This window comes from Erinaceus europaeus, chromosome 17, assembly GCF_950295315.1.
Source record: "Erinaceus europaeus chromosome 17, mEriEur2.1, whole genome shotgun sequence".
Taxonomy (NCBI): Eukaryota; Metazoa; Chordata; class Mammalia; order Eulipotyphla; family Erinaceidae; genus Erinaceus; species Erinaceus europaeus.
In genome coordinates this window covers 10,017,698-10,036,093 of record NC_080178.1, presented here as the reverse complement: position 1 = coordinate 10,036,093, position 18,396 = coordinate 10,017,698, and the positions used below count along the sequence as shown (strand labels likewise).

The window sequence follows — 18,396 nt, the reverse complement described above, 5'->3', positions numbered from 1 at the left end:
GCGTGTGTCACCAATGTCAAGTTGATGGCTCTTCCTTCTCCCCATGTGCCTATGTGAAGTTGAGGAATCAGTACCATGCACACCACCTTTGCCCTGGGATCCACGGGGACCCTCAGCCACATGTCAGATGCTCCCAGCTTCTTTTTAACCCCACTGTGGGCGTCTTTTCTGTGTTTCCTTTCTGACATCTTTGCCCCATGCGTGAATCGCTCTGTGCTACTTGTCTTTTGCATGAGACCCATGAGGGGGTTTTGACTTCCTCCCAGCATGAGTCTTTCCCAGGAAGAACTTCTTGGCAGTTTCCCAAGTCCATCTCTGCTCTCTGATGAGTGCTATTCTTAGAACTGGCTGGGGATAGCCCTCAAAGGTCCTAAGACTTCTGCTGTCCCAGGGGGCTTCTTTGGGAAATTATTGTGTTTTAAGCTGTGGGGTGGTGAGAGAGTGTGGGAAGTAGTCCGGGGGTCCCTCGGGGACAGAGGAGGGAAGCACCCCTAGCAGAGGGGATAGGACAGGAGTGAGATCTGGATTCTAAGGTGGTGGTGTTCATGTGTGTGTGTGGGGTCGTCTCAGCTCTGAGTGTACCCTGCGGGACAAAATCCTGGAGGATAGAAAGCGAACTGTATCCCCAAAGGACAGGGGGGTATATGGAACTGCTCACAGGAAGTCCCCCCCAACACACCGCCACAAAGGCATTATTACTGAATCTGGAAACCGACATTTGCCTTCCTAAAATAATGAAGAATAGTTAAGTTATACTAAAAACTAGAAGGAAGTTCTAGGAGGAGCCTTGGTCCAGGAAGTGGGAAATTCTGGGGGCTTTTGACTGCTCTGTGATTGTCCCAGAATCCCCATGGTTTTCTGGTTCTCACTCACTTGTCCCTGCACGAAAGCTACCACTCTTGGGAGGTGGGGATGTTGACTTGAGACAGCGTTCTCTGGTCTGTGAGTGAAAGCTCCAGTGGCAATAAAACCCTTCCCCTAGAGAGACAAGCTGGGAGTATGGATCTACCTGTCAACGCCCATGCTCAGCAGGGAAGCGATTACAGTAGCCAGACCTTTCACCTTCTGCACCGCATAATGACTATCAGGGGCTATCAGGGGAGGGGATGGGATACGGAGCTCTGTTGGTGGGAATTGTACCCCTCTTATCCTATGGTCTTGTCAGTGTTTCCATTTTATAAATAAATACATTTTTTAAAAAAACCATTCCCCTTTGTGCAAAAGCTGGGACATAGCTGCCTGGCAGAGCCTATACATTGCCAAGCACAGCCTTGGGTGCAAGTTCCTGGCACCATATGGAAGTGTCATGCACAACACCTGGGAAAGCTCCATGAGTGGCGCTCTAGCACTGTGATGTTACCCTCCCCATTAGTGTCTCGGAGACGATCCTGCAGGATCATCCCAACCTTCAGGGTGCGTGTCACCTGCTCCATCTTGGAGATGGGAAATGAAGGCAAAGAGTTCTATCTTGAATGGCCCTGGCCTTTTCTTCCATCCTGAGCCTCAACGTCAAGTTGATGGCTCTTCCTTCTCCCCATGTGCCTGTGTGAAATTGAGGAATCAGTACCATGCACACCACCTTTGCCCTGGGATCCACAGGGACCCTCAGCCACATGTCAGATGCCCCCAGCTTCTTTTTATCCCTACCGTGGGGGGGGGGTCCTCTTTGTGCTTCCTTTCTGACACAACAGGCATCATCTCTCTGAAATTAAAGAGAGTGAGAGAAAGAGAGAGAGAGAGAGAGAGAGAGAGAGAGAGAGAGCGAGCCACTAGCTTTTCTGCTATCCCTCCCTCTCATCAGAATCAGGCACGCCCTGTGTGGTGGTAATTATGCAGTCACCATTCAGCCCCTGCCTTCCTGGACCCTCTCAGAGGCTCCACTTGTGGGCTCAGTCCCCAGCAGGGCCAGCCTAGTGGTGGGCAGCTTCCTTCCACCAAGTAGCAGGAACTTGTCCTTGCCCAGTTTGTCCAGCCTTCCCTTCCCCAACTCTCGGTTCCTTGAAGTCCCCACCCTACCTACCTGAAGACCCAATTGGCCCACTACCCAGACCCTCCACCCAGAGTCATCCCCAAGGCCGCTCACCACCCCTCTTCTGCCTTCTTTGACTCCCCACTTCTCGATTCCTGTGCTCAACTAGAGGGATGGCTTCCCAGTGCTGGCTGGATCACAGCCTGCTTGTGGGGAACTTTCAGGAGCTCAGGCATCAAGGGAAATCTAACCCAGACTGCCCCACTCCCACTCCCACCAGCCCTGCTTTCATGATAACTTGTAGGTAGATGGGAATGGGCAGTAACGCACACCTGGTCGAGCATATGTTCTCATGCTCACGGACTGGGGTTCAAAGCTCTTGTTCCCACCTGCAGGGGAGAAGCTTCAGAGGTGGTGAAGCAGATGTGCAGGTGTCACTCTGCCTCCTTGTTTGCCCCTCCCCTCTCAATTTTTCTATTTATTTATTATTTTTATTTTTGTTGTCACCAGGTTTGTCACTGGGGCTTGGTGCCAGCATCAGGAATCAACTGCTCATAGTGGTCATTTTTTTTTTTAATTGGATAGGACAGAGAGAAATTGAGAACTGAGAGGAGCTAAAGAGAAGATGAGAATGATACCTGCAGCGCTGCTTCCCTGCTCAAGAAGTGTCCCCCCTGCAGATGGGAAGTGGGGACTCGAACCTGGATCCCTGTGCTTGGTAATATGTGTGATTAACTGGGTGTGCCACTGCCCAGCCCCCTCTGTCTCTATTTAATAAAATAATTTTAAAAAATGGTGAGTAGAGACCGAAGTCTGATGGGACTTTGTTCCCTGACACTCTTTTGCTGTCTTCTGCAAACATCCCAACCTCTTGGATGCTGGAAGGTGGTTTTCAAGATTGAGTCCCAGCTGACTATAAAGGTAGTCTACAAAGTCCTTCAACCCACAGACACTCTTTTGGCCTCCTCCCAGCCCTATCTCATCATCTGAGTTGTTGAAAGGTGCTTGTGCTGAATCAACAATGCTTGGTTGACTTATGTAACCTGGGATCTGCTGATGGGAGGAAACCCAGCGTACCCGCTGATGCCCAGAGATAGGGGTGCTGGTGCTTCTCTCTCAGTTTCAGTCCTCGCCCAGCTCAGGATCCCCAGTTCCCAGAGTAGGTCCCCTAGGCCTGCTCAGTGCCACCATGTGAAGTGGGCACCTGAGCCCCTGCCTACCACTTATAGGACAAACAGATCTGCAGGGGGAGTGGAGAGTTCTGGGGAATCACTGGCCCGACATCTGCATTTATTAAGTTCTGGGGGGGGGGCAAGCAGTTAATTGCACACATTACCATGAACAAGTACCTGGGTTCAAGGCCCCCACTCCCCATCTGCAGGGGGATGCTTCATGAGTGGTGAAGTAGGCCTGCAGATGTCTCTCTTTCTCTTTCCCTCTCTGTTACCCTTCTCCTCTCAATTTCTCTCTGTCTTATTCAATAATAATAATAATGATGATGATGATGATGATGATAATCTGAAAAAGAAAGCTGCTAGGAGTCGTAGATTTCTAGTGCCAGCATCAAGCCCTAACAATAACCCTCATGGCAGGAGAAAAAATTTCACCCTGTCAGACAAATAGGCCATTCAGATATATGGTATATCTTTAAAAAAAAAAAAAAAGGTTCTAGAGGATGTATAAGACAGGCCACTTGGGGCAGGAAGGTGACCCACTGCCCTGTATTGCCAGGGGCTGGGTGAGTGGAGGTGTCAGGCAGGACCTTCTGGGCCAGGAAAGGCTGAACTGTGACTCTGCACCCAAGGGATGGGCAAGAGTTCAAGATTGGATACTGAGCTTTGCTGGCTGACAGAATAGCAACAGTTCAGAGTTAGACCAGTAGAAGCCCTGAGACTTGAAACACTTACAAGTGCAAAACTAGCAGTCAATTTCTAGCCATTGTGAATGAAAATCCCAAGAGACACTGAACAGAAAGGGGGAAAAAAAATCTGCCCCTGATTGCAGGGTGGCTAGGGACTCCCTCCCTCCTTCCCTCTGCTTCCCTGACTGAACAGTCTCCACTGAAGAGTATTTCAGCAGAGAAGAGAAACTGCAGGCTCTCGTCTACTGAGCTCTTCTGCCATACTTGCAGAAACTTTTCCTGTTACTTTGTAGACTTATTTTGCTGTCTCTCTTTGTATGTACCTAAGGCACTAACTGCAGCTGGCCAAGCCCAGGATTGGTGGGAGGGGGATGGTGGTGGGGAAAGGGAATCTCTGGCAGCTGGGTGTGGGGGCCCTGAGCTCCCTGGAGCACCAAGGCTGGAGCCCCTACCCCCCACCCCCAGCCAGACAACTAAGGGATCTGTCATCTCCAGCCTCCATAACTCCTATCAGGGGAGCCAGGTCCCCAAGTCCCCAGTGGAAAGCCACCAGCCAACACACTCTCTGGTTCCAGGAGCTGGTTCCGGGTCCGAGAATGCTATCCCTGAGTCATTTTCTTTAAAGACTTTATTTATTTATTAATGAGAAAGACAGAAGGAGAGAGAAAGAACCAGAGATCACTCTGGCACATGTGCTGCCAGGGATCGAACTCAGGACCTCATACTTGAGAGTCCAAAGCTTTATCACTGCACCACCTCCTGGACCACACTCCCTGAGTCATTTTTACAGCAGCTCCAGTTTTTCTCCTCTGTGACCCCTTCCAGCACCCCCACCCCCACCCCTTTGCGTGTGTGAGTCCTGGCTTCCAGGTAGATCGAGGCAGGCCGTGGTGGTTCTTATCATCAACCTTGCTTATCTCCAAGCTCATCAAGAGCTCGCAGTGACTTTCAGCTCCCCAACTGGAGGGACAGAAACTTCAACCAGGGGAGTGAGGGGCCTGAAGGGGACTAGGGCCGGGGACTTCAAGGGCAATGCAATCAGGGGTGTCTTGGGGGGCTCCCAGCTGCCCCCCCAGGCAGGGTACAGAGGGGGACACTCTGCAAAGCTCTGTGTACCTACAGGGCTTATCTCCCCACCGCCTGGAGGCATCAGCAGGTTCTGCTGACCTAGGGCAGTCTGGTACCCCATATTCTATGTCCCCGCCCCAGGGAGGGGAAAGGAAGCATGGGGGTGGGTTGTGCCCCATAGGCGGTAGATTCCCCATCCACCCACTGCCCCCACCGCCCCCAGGAGAGCCCAGGGAGGCTCCACAAGCAGCTCAGCTCTACAGTGCTCTCTGGTGGCCTCTGGCCAACTGTCTCTGTGGCCTTAGGGCCCCAGGCCCCCTAGTTTGAGCTGTCTCCCTGAAATGTTGTTTGTTTCTTCTCTGGAAAGAGGTGACAGAGGTGGGCCTGCTGCCTGCCTGGGAGCCCCAGGGGAGAAGTGTGTGGTGCATACTCTTTCCCTTTTTTTTTTTTTTTTCTTGGCCTCTAGGGTTATTGCTGGGACTTGGTACCTGCACTATGAATCCACTGCTCTTACTGCCATTTTCTTCCCATTTTTTATTGGTTAGGATGGAGAGAAATTGAGAGAGGAAGGGGAGGGAGCGAGGGAGAGAGAGAGAGAGAGAGAGAGATCCATAAACCTGCTTCCCCCCTTTTTGAAGTTTCCCCCTTACCGGTGGGGAGCAGGGGCTCGAACCTGGTCACCCAGTCCCTACTCCTTTCCCCATGGCCCACCTTCAGGACCCTGATGAACTTGCTTCCATGTTGTTTGCACTGACAAACAAGTGAATTTAAAAAAATTTATTACTATTATTTTTATCAGAGCACTGCTCAGCTCTGGCTTATGGTGGTGTGGGGGGTTGAATCTGGGACTTTGGAGCTTCAGTCATAAGAGTCTCTTTGCATCACCATTATGCCGTCTACCCCCATCTTTAACAAGTGAACTTCCTAGAACAGATGGGGTTTTCTGTGCAGACTCCACGAGCTTGAATACAGAAGTGCAGGTTTTGCTCACCCCCATCCCCCTTGTCACCATCACAGATGGCTCACAGGGCTCTGAGCTCTGGGAGAGCACTCTCAGAGCCTCTTGGAATTTTGCTCAAAAACAACAGTCAGTAACTCTTAATCCCACCTTCTTCCTTGGAAGCAAAAATCAGCCTTATAAGGAAACGTCAGAGGGTCCTAAACTTATCAGAATGTTTCCCTCAGGGAGCTCCAGTACCACATAGTTTGAGTCTCACTGTTGATGATTTAGATCAGAATTTTTTTAAAAAACTAATCTTTCTCCTACACAAGCTGGGTGGGCAGTTCCCTTTGGAGTCCTAGAATGTTTCTGAGTGCCTGTATGCAGACTCACTTTTAAAAAAAATTTTATTTATTCATTCCCTTTTTTCTGTTGCCCTTTTTTTAATCATTGTAGTTATTATTGTTGTTATTGATGTCGTTGTTGTTGGATAGGACAGAGAGAAATGGAGTAAGGAGGGGAAGACAGAGAGGGGGAGAGAAAGATAGACACCTGCAGACCTGCTTCACGGCTTGTGAAGTGACTTCCCTGCAGGTGGGGAGCCGTGGGCTCAAACCAGGATCCTTAGGCCGGTCCTTGTGCTTTGCACCACCTGCGTCTAACCTGCATTGCCCGACTATTGCCCGACTCCTGCAGACTGACAATTTAAATCTTCTTTTACAGGCCCAGGTGGTGGTGCACCTGGTTGAGTGCACATGTCACAATGCACAAGGACCAGAGTTTGAGCCCTCAGTCCCCACCTTCAGGGAGAAAACTTTGCAAGTGGTAAAGCAGAGCTGCAAGTGTCTCTCTGTCTCCCTTACTTTCAAACTCTTTCCTTACTCCTGTGACTATTTCCTTAACTAGTGTTTGAATGTTGACCTCATTATTTTGTGCTTCAACCTTTGGGGGGCTTTTAGTTGGATTCTTGTTCTGGTTCATTTCTCCAATATTCTTTTTGGTTTAACCATTCTATATAGTATGTTATGAGGTCCCTCTCTCAGTACTTTTCAAATTACTCATCACTCTTGCCTGGATTGACTTGTATCTAAGTTAGGCACTTAAAGAGTTCACAGTTGTGGAAATTAACAGTTGTTTCAATATTATTTCAATCCCTGAGTTGGAGCACAGAGGCTGTTAAAGCCTATTTAGTTCTTTTTCTTCCTTGTAGGCTCTGGGAGCCTCAGGGCTTTTAAACTATAGGTAGGCTTCTTAGCCTAATCACCCACTCCTAACCAAGGGATAAAGCAGGGTGGGAGAGAGATAGCACAGTGGTTATGCAAAGGGACTCTCACACCCCAAGGATCCAAAGCTCTGGGCTCAATTCAGCTTCTCTGCCAAGCCTGGCAGCACTGCTGAGCCCTGTGAGTTTCTAAACAAGTCCCGTTTATAGTCTGTAGGTTCTGAGGCAATTATTCACCATGTTCTCATCAGGAGAACAATGTGGAAAGGCTTCCACTATACAGCCCCATTGCTAGGCCACTGAGGTGTATCTCTTTTCCTGAATTTCCTGGTCAGTTCTCTGTTCCCAGATGTCAGCACAGGGCCTCCCCGCTGCTGCTCCAGTCTCTGAGGGCAGTAGCAATGGAGACTCACAGTTGCATCTGGTGAGTCTTAGGGGGTCCTCTCCTCCCTTCAGCAGTCTTTTTGTTGGTAAAACAGATTGGAGGTGGTGCCTCAACTGGTAAACTGCCTGACTGTTACCAGCCGCTCAATCTCTTTTTAGGCTCCTCGCTGTCCATGAGCCACACGTGTTTGCACTCACTGGTGATCTTGTGGGTTCCTGAAGTTGTCCTGGCCCTGCCTTGTTGCGGTCCCAGGTGGCCTCCTTTGGTCTCTGTCTCCCTTCCTATCTCCCACTTCTCTCTCAATTTCTGGCTATCTCTATCCAATAAATAAATAAAGATAAAAATCTGAAAAATCTTTTACAATATTTATTACTTATTTATATATTTTTATTTTAAGATAGTTTATTTATTTTAATGAGGGAGATAGGGCAAAATACCAGAGCACTGCTCAGCTCTGGTTTATGGTGGTGCTGGGGATTGAACCTAGGACTGCAGAACCTCAGGCATGACAGTCTTTTGCAGAACCATTATGCTGTCTCCCCATTCCTCTGTTTGTTGATATATTTAGAGAAAGATGCAGAAGGGCAGAGAGTGAAAGAGACCACAGCCGCAAAGCTTTCTTCAATACAGTGGGGGCTGGGCTTGAACCTGGGTCACACACACATGGCAAAGCAGTGCACTATATATCTATTTTTTATGAGAGACAGAATGAAAGAAACCAGAGGTTGCTTGACTTTGGCACATGTAAGGGCTGAGGATTGAATCTGGGGTCTCAGGCATGAAGGTCCTCTGCTCTGCTGCTGAAATATCTCCCTAGTCCTCACACTTTATGTGACTTTTCTTTGGGGGGGGGGCAGGGGAACCAAGATATCTTCTTTTTCCTTCCCTTTGTTCCTCCCTCCCTCCCTCCCTCCCTCCCTTCCTTCTTTTCTTCCATCCTTCCTTTCAACAGACACAGAGAACAATTGAGAGGGAAGGGGAGAGAGAGAAGGAGAGAGAAAGACACCTGCAGACCCCCTTTATTGTTCATGAAGCTTCCCCCTGCAGGTGAGGAGCCAGGGGGACTTGATCCCCATCTGTTTCTGTTTTAAAAGATTTATTTATTTGGGGCCAGGGTGGTGGCACACCTGGTTGAGCACACATGTTACAATGTGCGAGGACCCGGGTTCAAGCTCCCGGTCCCCACCTGCAGGGGGAAAGCTTCATGAGTGGTGAAGTAGGGCTGCAGGGGCCTCTCTCTCTCTTCACTTTTTAAAAAGGATTTTATTTATTTATTAGTGAGAAAGATAGGAGGAGAGAGAGAAAGAACCAGACTTCACTCTGGTACATGTTCTGCCAGGGATTGAACTTGGGACCTCCTGCTTGAGAGTCCAGTGCTTTAGCCACTGTGCCACCTCCTGGACCACACTCTTCCTCTCTCTCTCTCTTTCTCCCTTCCTCTCAATCTCTGGCTATATCTAGCCAGTAAATAAATAAAGATAATAAAAATAAAAAAGGCTTTATTTATTTTAACAAAGAGAGAGAGGAGAGGAAGAAGAGGGAAAGAAGGTGGGGGAGAGAGAAAGAGACAGATAGAGATAGATAGAGAATCAGAACAAGTCCAGGACCTCACATGTCCAGGTCCTGAACATGCCCTCCATGCCGGGCACCTGGATTTGATCTGTGAAACTGTCAATGAAGAAGCTCAGCTCCTTGCTCTCTTGTAACCAAGTAAGTCAAAGTTCAAGAATGAAAAGAGACAGACAAGTTGGCTGGGCCAGTGCCTCATCCTGGGGGTGACCTGTCCCTGGCCATGTCCCCACATTCCCAGGCCAGAGCCAGGCCACTGTCAGGCCTCTGCTGCAAAACCTGCAGGGGGGAAGGCCACGGGGTCCCCTCTCTGCCCCCACCCTCTCATGTGGTCTGTCCCCATCCCGCCCTTCACAGCATCTCTCACCCTCCGTGACTGTCACCACAAGTTTATTTGTGACTGCTCCACCCACTGGGGTCCCACCTCAGAGAGGCTGGGGCTTGTGTTGGGGTTCATTCCTGGGTGGGGGTGAGGTTGTGTCTACCCCAGACAATCACAGCCGGGATTCAATCTTCACCTGTGGGCTGAATGAGTTAATCAATGAATAAATGTATAAGTGAATGAATGAATGAATGAATGAATGAATGAATGCTGTCACCCACTATGACCTGCTTTGGGAACAGGGTGCTGAGGGGTGGAGTGGGTGGAGGAGTGAGAAGGTGGAGGGATGCAGCTCTAAGGCTTCTCTTGAAGCTCCCTGGGTCGCCAAGGTGTTTTCTTTTGGAGGTGGAGGTGGGGGGATGTCCAGTTTGTCCCACAGACCAGAGAAGCCAGAAGGGGATTATGGTTAGAAGGTGAGTTTGGAGGTTCCCCCTTGTGCCTGAGGGGGTTGGAGGGTCCCCCATCTTAGCTACCAGGGCAGACAGTTTTAGCACCTTCTGCCCATTTCTGAGAACCACTTCCCTGGGGAACGAATGGGTCCCCATCTGTTCTGGGGGGGATAGTGGTCTGAGGTGAATTCTGAAGTGTGTGTGTGTGTGTGTGTGGGGGGTGAGGTGCTTCACCTTGGCTTCTTCTCATCCTGAGTGGCATCTTCCTCAGAGCTGGGGGCTGTCGCTTCCACAGAGTTGGGGGCTGTTGCTTCCACAGAGTTGGGGGCTGTCGCTTCCACATAGTTGGGGGCTGTCACCTCCACAGAGTTGGGGGCTGTCGCTTCCACAGAGTTGGGGGCTGTCACCTCCACAGAGTTGGGGGCTGTCGCTTCCACAGAGTTGGGGGCTGTCACCTCCACAGAGTTGGGGGCTGTCGCTTCCACAGAGTTGGGGGCTGTCGCCTCCACAGAGTTGGGGGCTGTTGCTTCCACAGAGTTGGGGGCTGTCGCCTCCACAGAGTTGGGGGCTGTCGCCTCCACAGAGTTGGGGGCTGTCGCTTCCACAGAGTTGGGGGCTGTCGCTTCCACAGAGTTGGGGGCTGTCACCTCCACAGAGTTGGGGGCTGTCGCCTCCTCATAGGATGGTGGTGGGCTCATGAGCATCTCCCTGGGCTCCAGTGGCATGTCAGGGACAAGGGACAAGTTGTCCCCCTGTAAGAGAAAAGACACCATCTGTCCTCGACTCATAGCCCAAGGACCCCACTGATGGGTACACCGTCAGTCTCCCACACCAAAAGGGAAACTGAGGCCGACGAGGCCGAGTGGCTCAGGAGGCAGCAGTGTGGGCCCTGCTCTGCTCCCTCCTTTGGGAGGGTCAGCTAGCAGGTGGCCATGGCAAGACACTGGCCATGGCTTCCCCGATGGGTCCTTCCCAGCGGAACCCTCTCCAGGGGCTAGTCCAGCGCCAAGCACCCTCAGTGACTGCTGCCCAGGCTCTGTCCCTGGTGGGTGACAGGGTGGCACTGACCCAGGGCTGCAGGGTGGTCCAGGGTCACTGTCCCTGGGGTCCCCTAACTCAGTCACTTACTGGTCATGAGACTGAGAAGCCATGTGACCCTTCTGAGCCTCATCCCTTCTCTTTGTTTTAGTTTAAAGAGAGAGAGGGAGAGACAGACAGGCAGACAGACAGACAGACAGAGAGACAGAGGAAACACTGAATATCAGTCTGGCATGCACAATGCTGGCACTGAAACTTGAGACCTCAGGCTGCATTATTCAGTTGTTGATTTTTAAAAAAATATTAAAGTTTATTTCTTATTTTTAATTTGATAGGACAGAGGGACATTGATTGAGAAGAGGAGACAGAGAGGGAGACAGAGAGACACCTGCAGCACTGCTTCACCACTCATGAAGTTCCCTCCTTTAGTTGGGGGCTGGGGGCTCGAACACTGGGCCTTTGAGCACTGTAATGTGTTTGCTCAGCCTGGTGCACTGCCACCCAGACCCTATTACTATTATTTTTTTAATCAGCTCTGGCTTATGCTGGTGTGGAGGGCTGAACTTGGGACTTCGGAGCCTCAAGCATGAAAGTCTCTTTGCATAATCATTATGCTATCTACCCTGCTCTAATTGTTAGTGTTATTATGTTTTCACTAGAGCACTGGTCAGCTCTGGCTTATGGTGGTGCTGAGGATTGAACCTGGGACTTTGGAGCCTCAGGCACGAAGGTCTTGCAGAGCCACTGTGCTGTTTCCTTCACCTGCCTTTCCTTCTCTTCAGAATGGAAAGTGTAACCTGTGCTCTGCAGAGTCCATGAGGCTGAGGGTGGCAGGCAGGAGCGTGACACATCCCCCTCTGTGAACAGAACAGCTCTGGGGTGGGGCCTGAGAAAGACGGGCTAGCAGCTTGAGCCCTGAGTGCCAGCGACCTCTAGCTCTTCATGTCTGACCAGCAGTCTCTCCCTGGGGGCCTTGTCTCCACTGCTGTGCCGTCTCTGTCAGAGCCTGTGCAGCCTGGAGCCCCCCTCGGCTGAGCCCTGGGCTGCAGGGGCCCCACTCACCTTGACAGACTGATAGTGCTCCACGTGGGTGATGGCAGCCAGGGAGGTGGGCAGGACAAGCTCCAGGAAGGTGAAGCAGAGCAGGGCCAGCTCCAGCCGCTGGATGTGGACCTGGGGGTGGGGGCACAGGCAGGGGGGTGCGGGCAGGTGGGGGCTGAGGGGCTGGGTCCCTCTTGGACTCGGTTCTGCACTCAGTGACTGGTGCAGGGGAGGAGGTGAAGGAGCCAGGGCGGGGCTTTGAAGAGGTGAGGGAGGAGGGAGACCGGGCAGGGGAGGAGGTGATGGGACCTGTGCAGGGGTGGAGGTGATGGAGCCAGGGCAGGGCTTTGAAGAGGTGAGGGAGGAGGGAGACCGGGCAGGGGAGGAGGTGATGGGACCTGTGCAGGGGTGGAGGTGATGGAGCCAGGGCAGGGCTTTGAAGAGGTGAGGGAGGAGGGAGACCGGGCAGGGGAGGAGGTGATGGGACCTGTGCAGGGGTGGAGGTGATGGAGCCAGGGCAGGGCTTTGAAGAGGTGAGGGAGGAGGGAGACCGGGCAGGGGAGGAGGTGATGGGACCTGTGCAGGGGTGGAGGTGATGGAGCCAGGGCAGGGCTTTGAAGAGGTGAGGGAGGAGGGAGACCGGGCAGGGGAGGAGGTGATGGGACCTGTGCAGGGGTGGAGGTGATGGAGCCTGGCCAGGGGCTAAGGAGCTGGGTCCCTCTTGGACTCCTTTCTGCACCCAGTGTCTGGTGCCCTGGGGCTCTCGGTGGGTGGGAGACTCTCATGAGTCACTGTTGACTCCCTTAAGTGTCATCTTATTCTACTTGGCAAAGGGAGAAACTGAGGCTCAAGAGAAGCATCTCTTGGAGGAGGACAGGGAGAGAGATCCTCTGTGTAGGCAGGACAGCTCCCAGGAAGTGCACGTGTGAACACACATGTGTAATCATGTGCATACATAGACAGTGCTGTGCACACACATATGAGGATTCACACATGTGCATGCCTGTGTGCACATAGGCTGTGTGCATGGCAGAAGGGGACATAGACCAGAGACCCACTGTAGTCAGGCCCCTTGGCGTCCACAGCCATCTTTCTGGTATGTTCTGAAGAGCCTCAGACTTGGGGTGCTTCTTTCCTGCACCCCGACCTGCTATGCCAGCTTCTCTGGTCCCAGGTCTGTACTTGCAGGAAATGGGAGTGACAGAGTGGACACAACTAGCTCTCCCAAGCTGCTCTGAGGCTCACAGGGGAAAATGGGAGACTCTGGAGGGCTCTGGGGGTCCCCTGACCCCTAGGGTGCTCACTGACAGTCCTTCTAGACTGTGGTCCTGAATTTGCTGCCAGCTGGCTGCTCAGTCTCAAACTGGCCCATCTCCTTCTCCGGGCCTCAGTTTCCCCATCTGCAAAAGTGAGGTAGGTCAGGCCCTGGTAACTTTGGATGGGGGGGGTTGTCTTGGTACTCACAGTGCTGTTGGGGTACGTTCTCCAGATCGGGGACTGAAACGGGCTCTCCAGGAAGAGGTCCTTGACAATGACCGTGAGGCCGGCCAGGGCGCAGAGGAAGCTGACGGCATTGGCAATGCCACATGAGATCTGAGAGCAGAAGCAGAGGGCGCAGCTGTGGTCCAAAGGTTAGAAACCCTTGGTCAGGGCTCTGCCCAGGTGCAGGTTCTGAGATGTCAGGGGATATCTACCTGGCTCAGGGAACACAGTTAACCTGTCACACCAGCACTGAGGACAATCACACAGACGCTGTGTGACAGACATCTGTGGGCCGGACATAGTGGCCAGGGCCAAGGTGGAAAGAGGAGTGATGGAGAGAAAGAGGGGGGTGAAGGGGTGTCCAGGGGTAGGAGATCAAGGACATGCCCAGAATTCTCACTCTGACTCCTAACATCCCCGCAGACTTGTCTGCAGCTCACAGATGTCCCCAGAAGTGGCAGGAGTGACCGCGGTGTGACTTACCACAAATTTTTTCGAGAGTCTTTGTACAGAAATCACCAGCATGCCCGAGAGGAGGAACTGCAGGTCATATGGAGACAGGTAGGCGAGATAGCATAATGGTTATGTAAAGAGACTCTCATACTCTAGGCTTCAAAGTCCCAGGTTTAATCCCCTGCACCACCATAAACCAGAGCTGAGCAGTGCTCTGGAAAATAAATAAGTAAAATGGGGGTGGGCGTGGAGGGTTCAGGTCCTGGAACATGATTTGGAGGAGGACCTAGTGAGGGTTGAACTATTATGTGGAAAACTGGGAAATGTTATGCATGTACAAATTATTGTATTTTACTCTTGACTGTAAACCATTAATCCCCCAGAAAGAAATAAAAAATAAAAATAAAAAACGGGCCAGGTGGTGGTGCACCTGGTTCAGTGCACATGTTACAATGCACGAGGACCAGGGTTCCAGCCCTCAGCCTCTATCTGCTGGGAGGAAACTTCACTTTTTTAATTTTTTCGCCTCCAGAATTATTTCTGGGGCTTAGTGCCAGCACTGGGATGCATTAGATCGACCTTCCCGTGGTGCATCCTGTGAGTCCCCATTCATTGGGGAAACTGACGATCCTTCCTAGCCGACTGAATCCACATGGATCCCAGTCACTTTCAAAGCCATTAACTGGCTTTGGAAGAAGGGCAAACGCTAGAAGAAGAAGAAGTGCCAGCACTACGAATCCACTGTTCATTGTGGCCATTCCCCGTCCTTATTTTATTGTATAGGACAGAGGGAAATTGAGAGAGGAGGGGGAGATAGAGAAGGAGAGAGACAGACAGACAACGGCAGAGCTGCTTCACTGCCTGTGAAATGTTCTTGCTACAGGTGGGGAGCTGAGGGCTTGAACCCAGATCCTTGTGCAGGTCCTTGTGCTTTGTACTAGGTGCACTTAACTGGGTGTACCATCACTTAGCCCACAAGTGGTAAAGTAGGTTTGCACGTGAATCTCTGTCTCTCTCCCTCTCTGTCTCCCCACTTCCCTCTTGATTTCTGTTTCTACCCTAATAAATAAATAAACACACTAAGAATAGTCAGATAGAGACAAGCACTAAGGGGAAGGCTCACGTCCTCCTGTACTGTCAACTTGGAAGAAAAGCACCCTCCCCAAACCTTGCCCTGGAACTAGCCCTCCTCCCTGCACCCCCAGTCTGCCTCCCCTCCACACGTCCTCCCTCATCCTTTCTTGAACCCTGCTCCTTGGACGGTGTTTGCTCTTGGGCTCAAGGTCTCCACTGTGTATCTCTGTCACTCTTCCTGTTTTATGTATGTATGTATTTATGTATTGGGGGTTGTTTCCTTTCATTTTTTTGTCTCCTGGGTTATCGCTGGGCTCAGTGGTAGCATTATGAATCCACCTCTCCTGGCAGCCATTTTTCTTTTTTCTTTTTTTTTCTTTTTCTATACCTATTTTATTGCATAAGAAAGAGAGAAATTGAGAGGGGAAGGGGAGACAGAGAGGGAGAGAGAAAGACAGATACTTGCAGAGCTGCTTTACCGCTTGTGAAGCATCCTCTCTGTAGGTGGGGAGTGGGGTGGGGGTGGAACCCTGGTCCTTGAGTGTGTGCACCACTGCCTGGCCCCCTGCAGTCATTCTTTCAAATAGTTGGCTACCAAGCACAGGGATGAACAGGAGCTCTCTCTCTCTCTCTCTCGTGTGTGTGTGTGTGTGAGAGAGAGAGAGACAGAGAGGGAGAGAGAGAAAGAGAGAGAGGCTTCTTATCACTGTGAACAGAAAGTTTGGAGTTTGGAGCTGGGGCAGAGGGGACAGAGGACTGAAGTGATCTGGGGCACCTGCAGGAGTGGGGACCTGAACCGGAACTCAATGTATAAGTAGGACATTCCTGGGGACCCCCACCAAGCCATTCAGGCCCCTCTTATCTATCCTGGCTTATGGCTGTTGACTGAACACCTGGGTGGCCCCCTCCCCAAGCAGCCCTGATGGGTGAGGAGGGATCCAGAAGTCAAGGAAGAGGGGTACCCTGCTCTTGCTCAGTCTCTTTTCTTCTGGGTGGGTCGAGCTGGGGTGAGCAGGGGTCAGCCGACACTACCACATCCTCCTGTCCCTGTCAGTCCCCCAACCCTGCCCCTAGCCTGCAGCCCGTCCCAAGTGCCAAGGCCTTTTGCCCTCTGGCTCCCATGCCCAGTCTGTGTTTGGACCCCCCTACTCACAGAGGCGGCCCCCCAGAATGGATACCAAGTCTTCAGCACCACCAGGTGGAGGTTCTGGACGTTCCAGAGCAGGTAGCTCCCCAGGGCCAAGTGCAGCAGGGCAAGGATCACGTGATAGGCCTGGGGGCCGTCATGGTGGTGGGAGACACACAGTCAGGGGAGGGGAAGTGCCCTGGACCAAGGAGCTGAAGATGGTCAGGTCACTGTTGGACTGAAATTGATGAAATCATGGGGCTGAAACTAATTAGGCCATTATTGGGGACTGAAATCGATCAAGTCATTTATTGGGGACTGAAATTGACCAGGTCATTATTGGGGAATGAAATTGATCAGGTCATTATTGGGGACTGAAATTGATCAGGTCATTATTGGGGAATGAAATTGATCAGGTCATTATTGGGAAATGAAATTGATCAGGTCACTATAGGGGAATGAAATTGATCAGGTCATTATTGGGAAATGAAATTGATCAAGTCATTATTGGGGACTGAAATTGACCAGGTCATTATTGGGGAATGAAACTGATCAGGTCATTATTGGGGGATGAAATTGATCAGGTCATTATTGGGGACTTAAATTGATCAGGTCATTATTGGGGACTTAAATTATCAGGTCCTTATTGGGGAATGAAATTGATCAGGTCATTATTGGGGAGTGAAATTGATCAGGTCATTATTGGGGAATGAAATTGATCAGGCCATTTATTGGGGACTGAAATTGATCAGGTCATTATAGGGGGATGAAATTGATCAGGTCATTATTGGGGACTGAAATTGATCAGGTCATTATTGGGCCTAGAATTGACCAGGTCATTATTGGACCTGGAATTGATCAGGTCATTATTGGGGGCTGAAATTGACCAGGTCATTATTGGGGACTGAAATTGATCAGGTCATTATTGGGGAATGAAATTGATCAGGTCATTATTGGGGAATGAAATTGATCAGGTCATTACTGGGGAATGAAATTGATCATGCCATTATTGGATTGAAACTGACTAAATCATTGCTGAAGGACTGAAATTGATCAGGTCATTATGAGGCTGAGATTGATTGGGTTTCTTTCTTTCTTTCTTTCTTTCTTTCTTTCTTTTTTTGTCTGTCTATCTGGGGCCATGCTGATGCCTCCTGGGCTGGGGGGTGGGGAGCTAACACAAAGAAAGCTTCTAAGGATTCCTTTGAGCCAGTGCCAATGGTGGGTATAGACAGCCTCTCCTTTGAAGAAAGCACACTCCTCCCTGCCTCCAAAGTGTCTAGGAAAAGTGCCTCTTAGTGTAGCTTCCCTGCTGCCATGAGGGCTATGCAGTGGAGCTGGAGGCTGTTCCTCTGCTCTGTGCTCCTGGATCTTAGCACCTCCATCCCCACCCAGGTCTCCCTCACCTCCAGCCCCGCCCAGGCTCCCAGAACCTAGACACTCACGCCCAGCTCTAGAAGAAGGTCACTCCTCAATAGGGAATTCTTCTGGTAGCATTTTGGAGTCAGGAAGTTGGGCTGGGTCACCCTTGAGGGGCCACTCGGCTGGCTAGGGCAGGCAGGGTTGAAGGCCAGCTGTGGGGGGATCTCCTCGTCTCTGGCTTTGGAGACAGCTGCTTCTTCTGTGCTTGCTTCCGCTGCCATGACTCAGGCCCAGGACCGGGGCTGCTGGTGGAGGACAGACCCACGTTGCTTCTGGGGTCTGGGAGAGATGTGGCACCTGTCACCTCTGTCCTCAGGCTTTCCAGAACAGTGACCTGCCCTGTGACCCCTGAACTTAGTCTGACCTGGAATAACCTACCTCGCTTTGCGAAGGGGGAGATGGGGGACCTGCTGCTCCGGGCCCCAGGGATGCAGGGACACAAGTTCTTCTGGAATGAGAAAAGGATCCGGTCTGAGCCCAGCATCCACCACACTGAGAAAGCTTTGGTGCTGTGGTTTCTATTTTTCTCCCTTCCTTCCTTCCTTTCTTTAAAAATTTTTATTATCTTTATTTACTTATTGGATAGAGACAGCAGAAGTGGAGAGGAATGGAAAGGACTGGGGAGAGAGAGAGAGAGAGAGTAAGAGAGTGTGGGTTGGGTGGTGGTGCCCCGGGTTAGGCGCACATAGTACAAAGTGCAAAGATCCGTGCAAAGATCCTGGTTCGAGCTCCCAGCTCCCCACCTGCAGGGGAGTCACTTTACAAGTGGTGAAGCAGGTCTGCAGGTGTCTATCTTTCTCTCCCCCCTCTCTACCTCCCCCTTCTCTCTCAATTTCTCTCTGTCAAAAAAAAATGGCCATAGGAGCAGTGGATTTGTAGTGCAGGCACCAAGCCTAGCCATAACCCTGGTAGCAGAAAAAAAAAAAAGGGAGTCCGGCATAAAGTGCAAGGACTGGCATAAGGATCCCAGTTCAA

At 51.2% G+C, this 18,396-nt stretch overlaps 1 protein-coding gene across 1 annotated transcript; it reads right to left on the bottom strand.

Moving 5' to 3' along the window:
* Positions 1-10,015: 10,015 nt before the first annotated feature.
* MS4A10 (membrane spanning 4-domains A10) lies at positions 10,016-17,867 on the bottom strand. The gene is made up of 7 exons (XM_060175745.1): positions 17,800-17,867; positions 17,445-17,666; positions 16,027-16,146; positions 13,830-13,886; positions 13,329-13,457; positions 11,886-11,996; positions 10,016-10,537 (listed from the first exon to the last, which is right to left on the bottom strand). Exons 2-7 carry the CDS (start codon positions 17,640-17,642, stop codon positions 10,016-10,018), a joined length of 1,137 nt encoding a protein of 378 aa, XP_060031728.1. The 5' UTR covers positions 17,643-17,666; positions 17,800-17,867.
* Positions 17,868-18,396: the final 529 nt, after the last annotated feature.